This window comes from Lissotriton vulgaris, chromosome 7, assembly GCF_964263255.1.
Source record: "Lissotriton vulgaris chromosome 7, aLisVul1.2, whole genome shotgun sequence".
NCBI lineage: Eukaryota > Metazoa > Chordata > Amphibia > Caudata > Salamandridae > Lissotriton > Lissotriton vulgaris.
Genome location: NC_141695.1, coordinates 1,256,263,631 through 1,256,279,577, shown reverse-complemented (window position 1 = coordinate 1,256,279,577; position 15,947 = coordinate 1,256,263,631). Strand labels below are relative to the sequence as shown.

Genomic DNA, 15,947 nt, shown 5'->3' with positions numbered 1-15,947 from the left:
GAAGTACCACATTTCATTGTTTGCGGATGATATCCTGCTTTATCTAGCCTCCCCAGCAAAGTCTCTTAACGTAGTAATGGACATATTCCATATCTTCGGCGGATTTGCGGGCTATAAGATCAACTGGTCCAAATCGGTGCTCTACGTCCTTAGTGGGCGGAGGCCCAGACTCCCTCAGGGTTGCCAACTGACTGAGGCCATGGAAGGGTTTAAATATCTGGGTATCCAAAGACCTATCTCGATTCTATGATACTAACCTTCGGCCACCGCTAGCACGTCTTAAATCTGATGTCCAGCACTGGAAGTCGCTTCCCCTAACTCCTCTGGGGCGTGCGGCAATATTTAAGATGATGTCCCTCTCCCGACTTCTGTATGCATTGCAGAATACGCCTCTTCCGGTTGCGTCGTCGTACTTCAAGGAACTAGAGCGGAGCTTTCCAAACTGTGTGTCCCGACACAGTACTGTGTCACCTGCAAATGGTAGGTGTGTCGCGGGATGACACCAGTATTAACAGGCACTTAGCACATAACTGCTGCTAATTAAGAGGCATTCATTTGAAAGCTTTGTTCTCACTATGCCTCATCTATTGCATGACATCTCCCAGTAAATGGTCTTTTAAAGACCTGCGAAGTTCTCGGGTGCCCGGGAAGCTGGGGCGAGGTGACAGAGGCTGACAGACAGAGGGAGATAGCGGGAGGAAGACAGAAGGAGGGAGACAGAGGGAGACAGAGAGAAAGGGAGACAGAGAGAGACAGAGAGAGAGGGAGACAGAGAGAGGGAGACAGAGAGAGAGGGAGAGAGAGGGAGACAGAGAGAGAGGGAGGGAGAAGAGGGAGGGAGACAGAGAGAGAGGGAAACCGTGGGAGACACAGAGAGAGGGAGACAGAGGGAGGGAGACAGAGGGAGGGAGACAGAGGGAGGGAGACAGAGGGAGGGAGACAGAGGGAGAGTGAGACAGAGGGGGAAAGAGACAGAGGGGGAAAGAGACAGAGGGGGAAAGAGACAGAGGGGGAAAGAGACAGGGGAGGGAGACAGGAAAGGAGACATAGAGGGAGGGAGACAGAGAGGGAGGGAGACAGACAGAGGGAGACCGAAGGAGAGGGAGGGAGACAGAGGGAGAGAGAGTGAGTGAGACAGAGGAAGACAGACTGAGTGTGTTACTGTGTGAGTGTGAGAGATGTATATGCCGAGTCTGGTAGCTCAGTAGACGAAGGCGTCCGTTGCAGGGGCCTGTGTTCAACCTCATGGTCAGTTTTTTTTGGCTCTAGCCCCACCCCCTCCCCCACTGACCCCACCCCCACCAGTGCGGCCCTCGGCCACAAACCACACTGAAAGTTTGCCCCCCCCCCCGAGAGAAAGTTTGTGAGTACCCATGCTCAACAGGTGTTTAGACAGTTGTAATGGCAATCTAAAAGTGTGAATGGAATGGGACCTGTTAAGTTTTCGTTCACAAAAGAAAATTAATAAGAATTTGAATTAACGTAAACTGTATGCTAAATACGACTAAACTGCGTGAACTGAAAGTCGTTTAGAGAATTCATGTATTAAAGTCCTGTAGGGACGATTACTGCAAGAGAAAAAGAATAATTCTAAGCGATCTACGTGATACGTAGATTGGCGTTGCGTATATGTTAAAAAAATCGGCTGGAGATCATTCACACTTTTAGTTTGCCATTACAACTGTCTAAACACCTGTTGACACAGGTAAGCCCAAAATCATGGGATAACGACTAAGACCAAATACATTATTGCTTTCAGTGTCTAAATGCCACTTATCTCTCTTTTGCATACAGATTTCAACAGTATTGAATAATGGCATTTCGCGTACTTTAGTATACCAATACTTTTCAACTAGGTAAGAACGTACTACCTTTCCTTTTAACTTCTAAAACAACCAACTAGGTCAAAAAACCTTAACAGAAGTTTTGAGAATCGCATTTTTGTAATTTATGTAAGATAATTATTGCATATTAATATTCATTAAGAAATTAGTCGAGTCAATTTAAACGTCTTTTTTGTAAGAGAAAGAAACAATGGCATCAATATAATACGTTCCCTTTATTTCCTTTTGTTTCTCAACAGAACCCCTGACGAAGGAACACTAGGTTCCGAAATGCATTGGGTCATGTATTGAAATGTATTGTGGTTGTAAATGTTATATGTAATTTCTGTATTATTGATACAAAGTGAAATGAACTGCAAAAATGAATGCATATTGAATTTGCTTATCTGAATCCCTATATCACATGATTAAAATGTTATAATGGAATACCTCTCCTTATTGATGCATGTCAGAGTCCTAGCAGCTATCAGGGGCTAGGCCACTTCCAGATTTATATGAATGCTAGCAGGCATTAATCTGACATAGCACACATACCAGAATACTCAGCCAAATTTTCATAAACGAGTGCGATTCTCACAAACATACTAGAATATTTTTCGCCTGGTCTCTTTCCCTTTTCTTCAGTACCTTCACCTTTCTATGCCTGTTGGTGGTTTTTGCCCCTCGTTGAACTGTCAACACAATCTTCTGATTGTTAGAGTTCCTTCACTCGGCTTCCAGTACCAGCGGCGGACAAAAAAAGAAATTGAAGATGCAACTATACACGTCTGACATCACAAGAGGCCGGGCGATACCACCAAATAGAGGTTGTAGGGACGAGGGAGTGGTTTCAGAGCAACAGGACACAATTCCAGACCCAACCACTAGATGGTAGAATAATGCACAGTACGTGAAGCCTGAAAATATTCACTCTGCAAAACCTCCTTTTAGTTTTGGTGGAATCCTTCAAATGATGGATTAACATTTTGTCAAAAAATTGGAGGGCCCTAATTTCCGAAATATACTGGATGTGGCTCATTCACAGCAAATGCCTTGCTCTGTGGTTTGGCCCTCTAAAAATTATTTTAAAGCTAATACGCAGGATTTACGTGATTCAGGGGAATGGCTCTTGAAATTATAGGCGGTTTTCTTGAGCACTTGTTAGTGAGGTGAGCCACCAACGAATTAGGCTCCACATGGTATCAAATACATAAAAGGTCCTGGGAAGCAGCTCTGTATTTACATTAAGGTGCAGAGTCGTCATTTTTATAGGACTCCAAAGAATTTCATATCCTGGCTTCAGCAACATATTAAGAATAAAGAGATGCAAACTGGTGCCTGTGTTCTCATCTGTATCTCAATGAAAAATTCTCCTTCTTCCTACTCGGGTTCCTTCGCTACTCGCGGCAGGCTACTTTAGGTGAAAAGGGACGTGATGAACTTAATACCAGATGCACCCACAGAGCTCAATGTGCTGTCTTCTATACTGAAACTGTTGAATGAGAGTAGGAGAACTTGCCAGTTTATATAGCTCTGAGACCTGACTGCATTAAGAAATCCCTAGCCTTACAGTTTAAATGGAATACAAACTGTGGGGTGGAAATTAAACTTAGGGAAAAAGACAACACGTTTGTGCATATGCAAAAAGCCACTGACAACACTAGATTTAAATTGACTGAATAAAAACGTGCTGCACTACTTCTGTGCGATGCCTGTGGTTCCATAAAGCAATCTCTTCCCGGATTGTGGCACTCTTGAATGCATGTTTCTCCACTTGATGGGGGCGGTCTCAAAGTTGCTGAATTCTGCACTCCGACAGATAAGTGCAATGCAGCGATATCCGCCTCATGGTGGCATATCCATTAGGATTTTCCCTGTTTGCAAAAGGAAAAACATGTGCAAAAGGGATGCTATGTACGTGCTGAAAACAGAGTAGATATTAAATGGACAAGTCCGGACGCTCCAGCACTAATCAATGGAGATACACTGAGCAATAGCTGCAGTCAAGATATATCTGAAATTGGCTAAGAAGGACGAGAGAGACTACAAAATGACCCAGTAGATTGGGTAAAGTATGTTGAAGATTTGCTATATCACTCTAATCACTTGCCACTCGAAAGTATGGCATACTTCCCGTTAGAAAGATGAATTAAATACTCCTATTCTTCTAAAATTTTGAGACAGTGGACATAGAAGGACACATGATATGCAGTGCTGCCTTTGATACATTGTGTGTTATAATAAACCTTTGCTCACAGACCTCTGTTGTCAAGCACTTCTCTGGAGCCAGGTAAAGTAAGCATTATATGTGTGTCGCAACTTGGCTATGCCAGTTTATTGCTGATGTCAATCGATTTGCAGACAGAAAATAATGTAAAACGTGCGAATGGAATGCAGTAATCTTTATAATGGATTGCTTGAATTCCTCTCATCTACTGGTAATTACCTGGAGACACATACCAGTCCATCTTTTATGCTCATTATGCCACTTTAGACAGGAGACAAGCATTCACAAATCAACCTTGGTCCTGCTCAGCAGTCTAAACAGCCAGACTAGACCCTCCAAATGGGTGCTCAAACAACCCCACACTGGTTTGTGCCGGTTTAGGCCCACTAGCTTGATTCCTGCGACATAGTGAGCACCGTCGTGCATCAGGACATACCCATCTCACTTACGTGTTGCTGTGATGGAAACAAACTAATGTTGGGTGGAATGCTTAAATTCATTTCAGCTACTGGTAATTACTCTGGTTGCATCCCAGTTCCTTGTTACACAAAGGGTAAGCCTAGACATGGGTACCATGCTCACTGTGCCATGTGACTCAAACTACAACCCACTAACAAAGATAAAATAGGCCAAAACCAGTCTGAGCTTCCTTGTGTTCCCATTCAGAGAGGACCTGATCAGTCTGCTAGTACTGGCCTGTTCCTGGTTTGAACATGTCCAGATCCTGTCCAAAGTGACATGGTTTGTTTTGTCTTAGCCTGTTCAGGCGGAGGCCATCAAGATTTCTAAAATAGCATATTTACTACTTTCTCATACTCCATATTCCTGTGCCCTTGATGGCTTCTACACGTTTAATCCCCTTAAAGCTTAGCTTGCTCTGAAAGTGTTTTAACATCTGATTTAACATTTTGATTGCAAAGGTCTAAATGAGTGAATGCCTAATAAAAAGTAAAAGGTGGGCAAAAGAACAATGGACTAGAATGTGACCCACAGTATTTACCAGAGGCTGAATTGAATTCACAAATATCTAACAGCACTTTTTGTATTCCTCAGTATAAGCGCATTACATGTTGAAGTCCCACCTCGTCGTGATAGACTAATGCGAGAAGGGTCAAAATTGGCTTCATACTAGAAATTCATTTGGTAAATATTCCACGCATCACCATCAGCTCAAGTCAACATCATGACCGCCTCATGCTTTCATTCCTTGAAGATGCTCAGAAAGGTTTTCAAATGGCTCCCAATCAGCACCCGAAAAACTATCACACATGCGCTGGTCACTAGCAAACTGGACTTTGGTAACCGCCTTTATAATAAAGTCAACAAAAATTACACCAGAAGACTGAAGACCATTCAGAACTGAGTGGCCATAATCACTCTCAACCTCCCACGCCTCTCGCAGATCACACATAATCTGGAGGACTTCCACTGGCTCCCCATACACAAATGAGCACAATTCCAACTCCTCACACACATTTTGAATGTGTTCACAAAGGACCAGACTATCTCAACAATCGTGTCTGCTTTCACAATGCTTCCAGACACCTCTGCTTGTCAGGACTCATGCTTGCACATATCCCATGCATACAGAAAAACAGGTCCAGCAGGCGAGCATTCTACTACAACCCTCAAAGCATGGAACTACCTGCCACTACTCAAAGAATCTTCTCCACAATCCTTAAAAATTCACAAGAAGCGGAGGACCTGGCTTTTTGAGTACTCTCACTAGGCCCTACTTATGTTTGGCTAGACTAACACCTAGTCAGTGCCACGATGCCCTCCTGGGTGATAATGCACTCTACAAATCTGTATTGCATAACACACCCTTCAGCTGCTGATCTGGATCAAGAATCATCATACTGGTTATTGTACTCTTAATAAGGACATAGATGTGAGTTAAACAATTGGATGCATCTTATTTGACTATGCAGAACTTAGAAGATTGCCTGCTGCTCTTCTCATTGTATCTCCTTTTCCACAGGGCGATGAAGATATCACCTATGTAGCAGGACCACCATTGTAAGCTTCCTACACTTCAGAATGGAAAAGGCCACAAAGGCAGGTTAGAGAGCCCCTTCAAAGGGCATGGTCTTTTGAAGCTGGTGTACCTTTACGCTTTGTCACATAGAAATCAGGGCTTCAGAAATCTAACCTGTTTGGGGTTGGCGTGCATGGCGTGATGTCTAACCTTGTTCAGAGGCTGGCCGCCTTTCAAACTATGTAATGGATCAAGGCTCATCTTCCTGCAGAAACTGTGTTCAGACTCTTGACTGCACTGGTAACGCCAGTGTCTCCAACTTGATGTTGATATTTGGTTTGAATTAGAGAGTGTCTAAGCGAGGTAGATTTTTGTAAATGTTCAAAGCGAAAAATGCTAAAATATTTATTTGCCTCAAAGCCGATGGCAGCATTGTGGCACTTTTGATTGCATCACTCTAGGGTGGAGGCATTTGTTAGAATTTGGAAGTAATAATGTTCCACAATGTAATCTATTGATGTATCAGGACTGTTCCAAGTTTCTGATGGAGAATGGTTCCAGCCTCCCAGTGGATACAATGACTTCCCTCTTCCACTATTGGAGCGTTCTGCATTCTTGCCCTCCAAAGGCTTCTGGATGGCCTGTTTTATCACTCTGTCCTAAACTCCCCAAAATGTACATTGTTTCCTTCTTTTTCTGTACCGAAATGCCTGGCTCTTAGTTTTGCTGTCCACCCAGGATAAACTAACGATTCAGAGGATAGGAAGGTAATTCCAGGGATAGCTTGGGTTTACTGTGGACAGAACTTAAACACCAAGTTCTCTCCCTCATGTTAGGAAATAAGACTTTATGATTCATTTCAATCCCTGTCAGCATCAATTTCCTTGCGCAGCTTTTACGTGCCTTTTAAGTACATTCTTCAAAGACTTCTTTGTTCTTCAAAAAATAACTACCTCGTATAGTAACACAACCGTGGAAACAGAATGGCGGAATATGTGACCTAGTGCAGTGTGTGAGCTATAGGATGATATGGGATGAGCCACTGAAGCCAAAAGTCCATTAAAGGTTTCAAGAAAAAAATAACCTGTATTTTTTCACACCGAATACTAGATGGCAGGGGTATGAATGTTAATTTACAACAGAACCCATGCTGCATACAGAAAAATGTTGATAAATAATTGGAGATGTGTATGTGTATAAGATAACAAAAAGGATTGTGAGGTACAATAGATAAATTAAAATTGTGAAGTTCATGAAACGTACATGTACATGAAATACTGAAATGATGTGTTTTATTTTGCTACTAAGTAAGTGACATACACTTCTTAAACTAAAGGAAAATAAAGGCCATACATGGCTGATTGGACAGATCATTTTGTAATTATAGCGTTTTAAGAACTTAGATATTTTTGTTGATCGGAGTCCACTCAAATTTGTGAGTTTAGGTAAGCAGAGTTAAAAATAACTAAGGGTTATAGGAAGGGAAGCAGAGACGGAAAACAATGGTGGGAAGAGTGAACAGAACAGTAGGGAGAGGGACAATGTATCCATGAGAGAGAACAGCAAAATAAACACTTGTGATCCAGAGGAAGAAGAGACATGATCTGTCTGGATAGGCGAAGATCACAGTTTTAAAAAAAAGATCAGACAAAAAGGGATCTGAACGCCTGATCCTGAAGAGGGAGAATTGGTGAAACAAAGTTCAGTATTGAGCTGCCTGTAATCACTGGAAGGAGACTATATGGTGAGTAGAGATGTATTACCAACACAGTAAAGACTGATCAAAGTGATATGTGATCTAGCGGAGTAGAGCAATCAAGAGAGATCAGGAAAAACGCCTGGACCAGTGGTGGATGTGCTGGGGGATTAAGGCAGAACCCCCAGAAGGTGCTTTGGTGGAGAAGGAAAGATTGCAAAATAGTTGGGGGGGGGGGGGGAGGGGGGTGAAAGAGGCTGAGCATCAGAACAAGGAGTATTGCGACTAGGCAGACCTCCGTATCGCGTGGTGGAGTGCAGAAAGGAGAGCAAGAGGACACCTGATGATGTATTAGAGACAGAATCCAAAAATGGGTGGTGGGCTGGAAGAGGCATAGGCAGGCAGAATCCCAGGATCAGCAATGGCGTGGGCAAGCAGGGCGCCTTGACAGGCACTGCAGTGAGGAAGTAAAGACCTATTTTGGGCAATAGAGTGTGAGAGGAAGATGTCCCGGGACTGAGAGAACAGAACTTGGAAAAGAAGAGACAGGGGTACCTTGAAGTATGAGAAGATGGTGCGGATGTCCTCCTCGAAGCCCATGTCAATCATGCGATCTGCTTCGTCCAGTGCCAAATACCGACAGATGTCTAGGCTGACCATCTTCTTCTGCAGTAGATCCATGAGCCGTCCAGGAGTCGCCACCATCATGTGCACCCCTCTGAGGAGAGGAGCGGGTTACAGGTGAGGGCGAGGGGGGCAAATGAAGAGATCAGAATTGTAGAACATGCAACCTACCTACATTTGTCACAACTATCCTTCAAAGGATAAAGCTAGAACATCATGTGCATCCACCCAAGTGGAGTAGGTTGTTAAGGGCATTCTTCCGAGAAAAGCAGGCTATCAAAGACCCCTTGAGGAAAGGGACTTTTTATTATGTGCACCCTATTAGAATAGGCAGAAGGGCAGATTATTTGCACTGACCTAACCAGTCAGGTTGCATGCCTGGTGAGGTGCAAAGTGAATCAGGGCAGGAAGGCCAGTTTAGAGGGCCAATTAATGTGCTACATCCAAGAAGCAGTAATGACCTCCCTGCGCCTAAAATGCTTTGAGTGGACTACATTCATGTCTGCACCACACAATTAACTTACTGTTTAATTGTCTCCATCTGTTCCTTCACAGACATGCCTCCAATACAGAGTGCGCAGCGCAGCAGCGGGAAGCCGTCCTCTTCCAGGAGGCGCACATAATAGTCAATAATGCCATGGGTCTGTCGAGCAAGCTCCCGCTAGAAGAAGAAAGGAAGATGAAGTATGTTCTCCTTTACAGGCCTCCCAGAGAGCCCACCCCCACATCCAATGTCTGTTAACAGTACAATCAGAAATTTTGCAAGTGGTCCATACCACGAATTCCGTTCACCTTCTGGACCGTTGTGTATCACTGTATTCACTGGGACATAGACACGTGGATGGGAAAGACACATACACAAACACACTGAGTTTAAGGCTGCTACATTAACTTCGAATGCAAAAAGAACAATTGATGGACAGAATGCAGAACAATGTCATACATTCACCCCAGTACAGAGATCTGGGCCTAAATCCATTGTTTTTTTGCTCACCATGCCCTTCCAATTTGGACCCAGCCATATGCAAATCAGTCTTGACCCTGTGCCCAATGGGAACAGTCCAACTCGAACTGCCAGGCCAGGTCCTCCCTTGACTGGACACAAGCATACTAGGACCGGTTTCGGGCTTTCAGCCCTCATCAGCCAGGATAGCTTGAATCAAGTGGCATGGAGAGCATGGGACCCACGTCTGGGCATACCCGTCCCACTCTGGGTGACAAATGCAAAAAAAGAACAATTAATGGACAGTGCAATTGATTGTGAAAAGCAGCGAGACTCCCAAGACTGTCGATGTCGCTTGGTACAAACCACCTCTCATTCACCATAGATTAGCGATCAAAATAACGAGGCAGGCGCTGGAACTGGAAGGCGAGGAACACGTTTATTACTCCAGAGGAGAACACATCACATCAGTCACCGGGGCAATCGTCAGGAGGTGCTCTAACTGCATCTCTGTGGCATGGCCTTTTATACACATTTTTGTAGGTTTATTACATAGTCAAGCATCCTTGGAATCCCCGCCTTAAGCTAGTTCCCACACAAACCTAACAGCAATTGTCCCCCACCCAAATCTAACAGATGATCGCTATCTCGCAGCTGGACATTCCGACAGGATCTAAAATATGTGGGATCGGTCAGATCTAAGGGGTCGTGTCACTGACTAATTCCGGCCCCTTTGTTGGTGAAGCAAGTTCTGTCGTATGTGGGTAATAAACTATGTCCACAGGAGTTGGTTAGTGCCTGGCACCGGGCTGAGTGGGCAGGTGCAGGGAAGGAGGTTATCAAAGAGGCCCGTCCGTGCGCAGAGGATGAAAGGACAAGTGGGTTTGGCACGGGAAGTGACTCCAGGGCAGTGTCATGCTGATAAGGTTTTACGACCCCTGTACGTGTGTTCAGGCTTAGTCAGAGCGCGGGGGATGATGGCGAGGTCAGGGTGACGCACAGGTGATCAGCAGTATACGAAATGGCCGCGGTATCTAAAATGGTTGCCGCTTACGCGCTCGCAAAGGCCTACGTTAAGCAAGCTGGTGCCGGCAATGTTCATGTTATCATTTTTAATTCTAACAGTCGTCCCTTTGAACATATCCTAGCCAGCTTGTCAGTTTACGTCAATGTCCATAATATTTTGTATCTCTCCGTCATACAGTACTTTCATAGTTTCAAACGGAGAGTCCAAAGTCTTAGGGCATAAAGAGTTCAAACAAAGAGAACACAAGGGCGGTATGCATTGTATCCCCAAACAGCAGCCACATATTACATAAACTGGCACCAAGATGATCATCAGTAGTTTTCATCCTCAGTCTTTCAAAATGCCCCAAAACCAGCTTCCAAGTGTCCAAGTCTCTGTTTCCTGATGGATCTCTGATGCCAGTCGATGAAGATGTTCAATTGCCTTGTAGACTGAGGGTGAGTTGTCTGGGATGAAGGTGCAGCAGCTGGCACTGATGATGCGGCATGCTCCTCCACGATCCGCTAATACCACGTCCAGAACAAGGTGGTTCTGTAAAGCTACCAGGCGGACCGCCTGCAGCTCAGCCGTGTTGTTAGTGAGGATGCCAGCTGTGACGTTCAAGGTTGTTTCTATTGCTTGGGACAGGTGTCGAATGGCTCGGCTGTTTGCCATCGGACCCCATAACGGGATGAGTCCTTTAGCCGCATTGAGGAACTGTGATGCAGCGGAGTCTGCTTCTTCTGTGTCCTTGGAGTGCCTTTCTCTGTGGTGGTTTGCAGGTGCTATGTAGGTTGGAGGCAGAACAAAGGCGATGTAGCACTTTCCCCCTCCAGCCCTTTGGGAGCCAGGTGTAGGCTTTTGTACCGCAGATGAAGTACATATTTGTTGATGCAACAAATTTAGGGGGGGGGGGCAGTGTTCAGAGTCCTTGTGATTTGGCAAGAGCTGTGGCCCACGATCTTTGTCCCATGGCCTTCGATGCAGATAAGGCCTGAGCCATTCACCACAGACAGGGCCACTGTCAGAGTTGCAGCAGTTCGTTTACTTAGATATGAAAAGGTAGGTCTGGCTGAGTTGTTGAACAATTGCATTTCAATCCGTTCTTTGTCGGGAATGTTCATCAGAAAGGTTGCATTTGAGGTCAGAGGGTAAAAGGGAGTGGATGTTTTTCCAGTTTTGTTCAGCCAGAACTCGTTGTAGAATTGTTTGAACGTTCCATCAGATGTGGCATGGTCTTTGTAGCTCTCTTGCAGGAGCATTAACCAAGCGAGGCAGGACCCATGAAAGGTGAAGTGATGAAAGGAATGGAATGTTCAGTTGCATGTGGTAGCAGCCCACAGATCCAACAGTTCGTGGCATTGGCGGCAAGATTGTGCTGGTGCAATAGCTGTACGAAAGAGTTGTTCCAGAATTCCTTGCGTCGTTCTCGGAGGTGTGGCGACAGTGACACCAGATAGTGCTCTTTCTTGGTGGTGGGCTGCACGGTGGGTGACATTGTCCTGCAAGCGGGAGCACTCTCTTCAATGATCCAAACTGTGGCCATTAGCAAGAGACAGATGAGGGATGTTGCAAAAAGTATGATTGTCTTTGTGCTGTGCAGCTTGGCAATTTTGATTGATTTTTGGTGGTTCTTCGGTCATCCGGGATCTTCCATCACCTTCAAGAGGCTCGATGACTGGCAAAACCACATACTTTCGTCTAGCGTTTCTCCTGGTAGCCTTTGTAGAGTTAGCTACCACTCAGACTTTTGACTCAGTTAGTGGCCTGCTTCGTCGGAGCACTCTCCTTTCATCGTAAGTTATACCCTTTCTTGGATGGTACTGTGGGATCAGGAAACTCTGCAAGTTCAAGTGTCTCGGTTTCTGGGTAACAACTCAGGGCTGGTTGATCTTTGGTAAGCAGTTCTTCTTAGTGTCCACCTCTTTGTGCGTTACCAGTGTTGAGGATATCTTCTTACAATGGTGGGCGTGCATCCAGTTTTTCTTTCCTTCCACTCGAAGAGCAGTTCAGGTGGTGATCAAGACTTGCCAGGAGCCCGTCCACCTGGATTCCAGACTCTTCGACCTCAAGAAGTTCTGTGTCAGGACGAAGTCTCCAGGTTTGATATTGTGTCCTGGGCCCCTGGATACGTCTGGTATGGCTTGCTGCACCTGTTGGTGGATAAGAGTTAGTTCGCTCATAAATTTGTGCAAGTAGTCGGACATTAGTATGTCCGGGACATCATTAATGGTTGTCGGTTTTGGTGCCGCCCTAATGTTCATTGATCTGCCAAAGACAACCTTGTAAGGAGTCAATTGCCGTTTGGTCGGGGTGGAGCGCATTGATAGCAATGCCAGTGGGAGGGCATCGGGCCAGTGCAGCCCAGTCGTGGCGACTATTTTTGCTAGCTTTAGTTTTAGTGTGGCGTTGTGCCTTTCTACCAGGCCCGCTGATTGGGGGTTGAAAACGGCATGGAACTTTTGCTTCCCCCCCAATGCTTTCAGTACGTTCTGTATGACCTCTGCTATGAAGTGGGGGCCATTGTCACTCCATAAAATCCTACAAAGGCCATATCGGGGGAAGAATTCTTTTAGCAATACCTTCGCAGTAGCTAAGGCGGTGTTGTCGCGTGTAGGGTAGGCCTCCATCCATTTGCTAAAGGCGCACACAATCACTAGAATGTATTTCAGACCATGGCACTTCTCTAGCTGGATGTAGTCCATTTGGAGGACTTCAAAGGGATGGTTAGGGACTCCAACCCTCCCCGTGGTACTACTGTTCCCTTCCCTGGGTTGTGTTGCAGGCACACTATGCATTGCTGTACTAAGCGTTTTGCTAATTCGGCTATCTTGCTGTTATGCCATACTCTGGTGATTAGTTCGGTCATGGTGGCAGATCCTATGTGTGCTGGCAGATGTGCCATGGTCAATATGGGGATCAGATAGGCATTAGGTAGCAGCCATTTGTCTCCGTCTTTTGTCCTCCAGCAGCCTTCCTCGTCCTTTTGTCCCACCCAAGCCCATTCAGTCAGTTTGTCTTGTGTGCCTGTCGTTTGAATATCCCTTATAGTCGTTCTAGCGTCAGTCCATTGTTCTGCTTGTGACCTAGTCACGTACATTTGTGTCGTGGTTCTGTCCTTGGCTGTGGCTCGGGCAGTAATATCGGCTAGTGCATTTCCCTGTCCAATGAGATCTGTCACTTTCTATGTGCTTGGCACTTAATCACTGCTAGCTTCTTGGGGAGGAGGACTGCTTCTGTCAAGGCAGAGACTAGATCTCCAATTAGGATGGGTGTGCCGTGTGAGGTCAGGAACCCTCTTTCCCTCCATAGAAGCCCAAAATGGTGAACCACCCCGAAGACGTACTGGTTGTCGGTGTATACGTTTACTGTCATACCAGCTGCTAACATACATGCTCGTGTGAGGGCAATGAGCTCTGCTGCTTGTGCGGATCGTTGGGTTATACAGGCTGTTTCGAGGATGATACGGGCTGTGGTGACGGCATATGCAGCTGTCGTGGTGCCATCGGGGAGTTTGAGGCACGAGCCATCCACCCATAGTTCCCCATCTAGTTCTGGAAAGACAGTGTCTCGAAGATCTACCCTACTCTTGGTCTGTTCGTCAGTGAGGGTCACACAGTCGTGCAGGGGAGTCACACCAGGGTCATGTTCGGGTAGAGGTAACAATGGGGCTGGATTGAGGGTGGTGCATCGCTTCAGAGTCAGTAGATCGAGACCCATAATGGCGTCTGGGGTATTGGAGGAGAGAAGGAACGTCGTGTCGATAACATTGTTTTCAATTTTGAAGGGGATCGGTCTGGACAAAGGGTTGGTGGAGGGCGTACCGTCAAATCCTATTGAGGTTATGTGTGAGCCAGACAAGGGTGCCCTTGAAATCAGTCGTTTGGATAGTGCATTACGTGTTGCCCCTGTGTCTACCAAAAATGGCGACTCTGTGCCCAGGACCTTTGCGGTAACATAAGGGCCTTGCTGGTCAACATAGAGCTCGACTGGATCCCTCCCTTGCCCTTGGCTGTCCTACGCAAAGTCATACGTGTTGTCGAAATCGGACTGTTGATACTGATTCCGTCGGGGATGATCAAATGTGTTTGCTCTACCTGGTCTCTCTTCATTAACTTCATTTGTGTGCCCTCTCCCACGTCCTCTTCCTTTCTGTCCGTTTACTATTTCTCTCGTCCCTCTGCCCCTATAATTTCCTAGCAGAATCGGGCATTGGGATTTCCAGTGTCCGTACGCTTTACAAAATGCACACCGATCCTGTCCCAAGTCTGGTCGTCCTGTATATGGCGTTGATGGATTACTTCTAGGCGGATGTGCCCTAGGGGTATTCTGTTGGTATGCTTTTTTATATTGCTCCCTTCCCGTACTCACTCCTTGGAGCTGCGCTATCATTACCCTTTCATTTAAGTCTTTCTTCTTTTTTTCCATAGCTCTATCGATCTCATTTTTCTGGTGTTCGTAGTACTGGGCCATCTGGAGGATGGCCGCTGGTTTAGAGGCTGCCCAGCTGCTTTCGCTGGTCTGCAGTTTTTGCGATACTTCCGGTAGCAGTCCCTTAACATAATTCTGCACAAACAAGTGGTGTCCGGTTGCGGTGGACATGTCCTGTCCGCTGTAATCGGAGAACACTGTTTCGAATCGGGAGAAGTACTCTGAGACATCCTCCTGTGGTTTCTGGCGGCATGCGGTTACAATGGACCAATCAATCTTTTTCTCCGGGATTATGGTTTTGACTTCCTGTACTATCTTGTCGGGAAGGTCTAATATGGCTTTTACTGGTTTCTGTCCGGGGTTTATCTAAAACACAGAGTTGTTCCCAGGTATGGCAGAGCAGCTCAGTGTGGTCTACTCTCCTAATTTGCTTCCACAAATCCGCTGGCAGACATAGCCCAAAGAACAAATCGATATCGGCGAGTGTCATAATGGTTGATCCCCGAGCGGTACCTAGCTCTGTATAAAATGCAGTGGTGTTCTTACGTAAATCCGGTAAGGATTTACGGTACGTTAGGATGTCTTGTCTATCCCACGGCTGGTACACCCAATTATAGACCACTCTATCTTTAGCATCTAGGTGGTTAATGTCATCATTGTTCCCTTGTCCCCTAGGAGGGACCCAATAAGGGGCAGCTTCCTTTATCGGCATCATGTTATCTGGCTTTTCTATCGGGGGCCCTGCCGTTGTAGGTGTCTTATCTTTAACTACCCGTCCTTGTTCTACGAGGTGATTGAATACCTCCAGTGTGTATGAGAATAGTTCTGCTACATCGCAAACATTTTCATCTCCCGTATCTACCTTTCTATAAAGAGCCATTAGTCGTTCGGGTCTTACGTTGTTGTACTTTTCCTCGTAAGCAGTGAGGGTGTAATAACAGAGGCATACGATGAAGTGTTGCTTGTGATTTTCGACATAGGAGTTACATATGTTGGTTATATATTCTTCGGTCTCTTTCCTATCTACGAGCGTTTTAACTATTTTATCGATTCCTGCTCGTTCGTCTTTACTCAATCGTGGGATCCTCTGCAACCCTTTCTCTTTTGATTCAGTTTCTACTGATGCGCCTTTAGATGAAGCATTAGGCATTTGAGACTATCAGTGCTGAGGCTATGGGAGTCAAGGCAATGGTGCTGCCTTCAACTGTACTTTGGGATT

General features: G+C 45.7%; 1 protein-coding gene across 1 annotated transcript in view; it reads right to left on the bottom strand.

The window, feature by feature from the left end:
- Positions 1–15,947, bottom strand: part of DDX41 (DEAD-box helicase 41) — a 168,681-nt gene that overhangs the window by 54,143 nt on the left and 98,591 nt on the right. Inside the window, exons 9-10 of the mRNA XM_086931792.1 lie at positions 8,873–9,009; positions 8,280–8,442 (exon numbers count right to left, since the gene is read on the bottom strand). Of these exons, the coding sequence (XP_086787918.1) occupies positions 8,280–8,442; positions 8,873–9,009 (300 nt within the window). The remainder of the gene's footprint in view (positions 1–8,279; positions 8,443–8,872; positions 9,010–15,947) is intronic.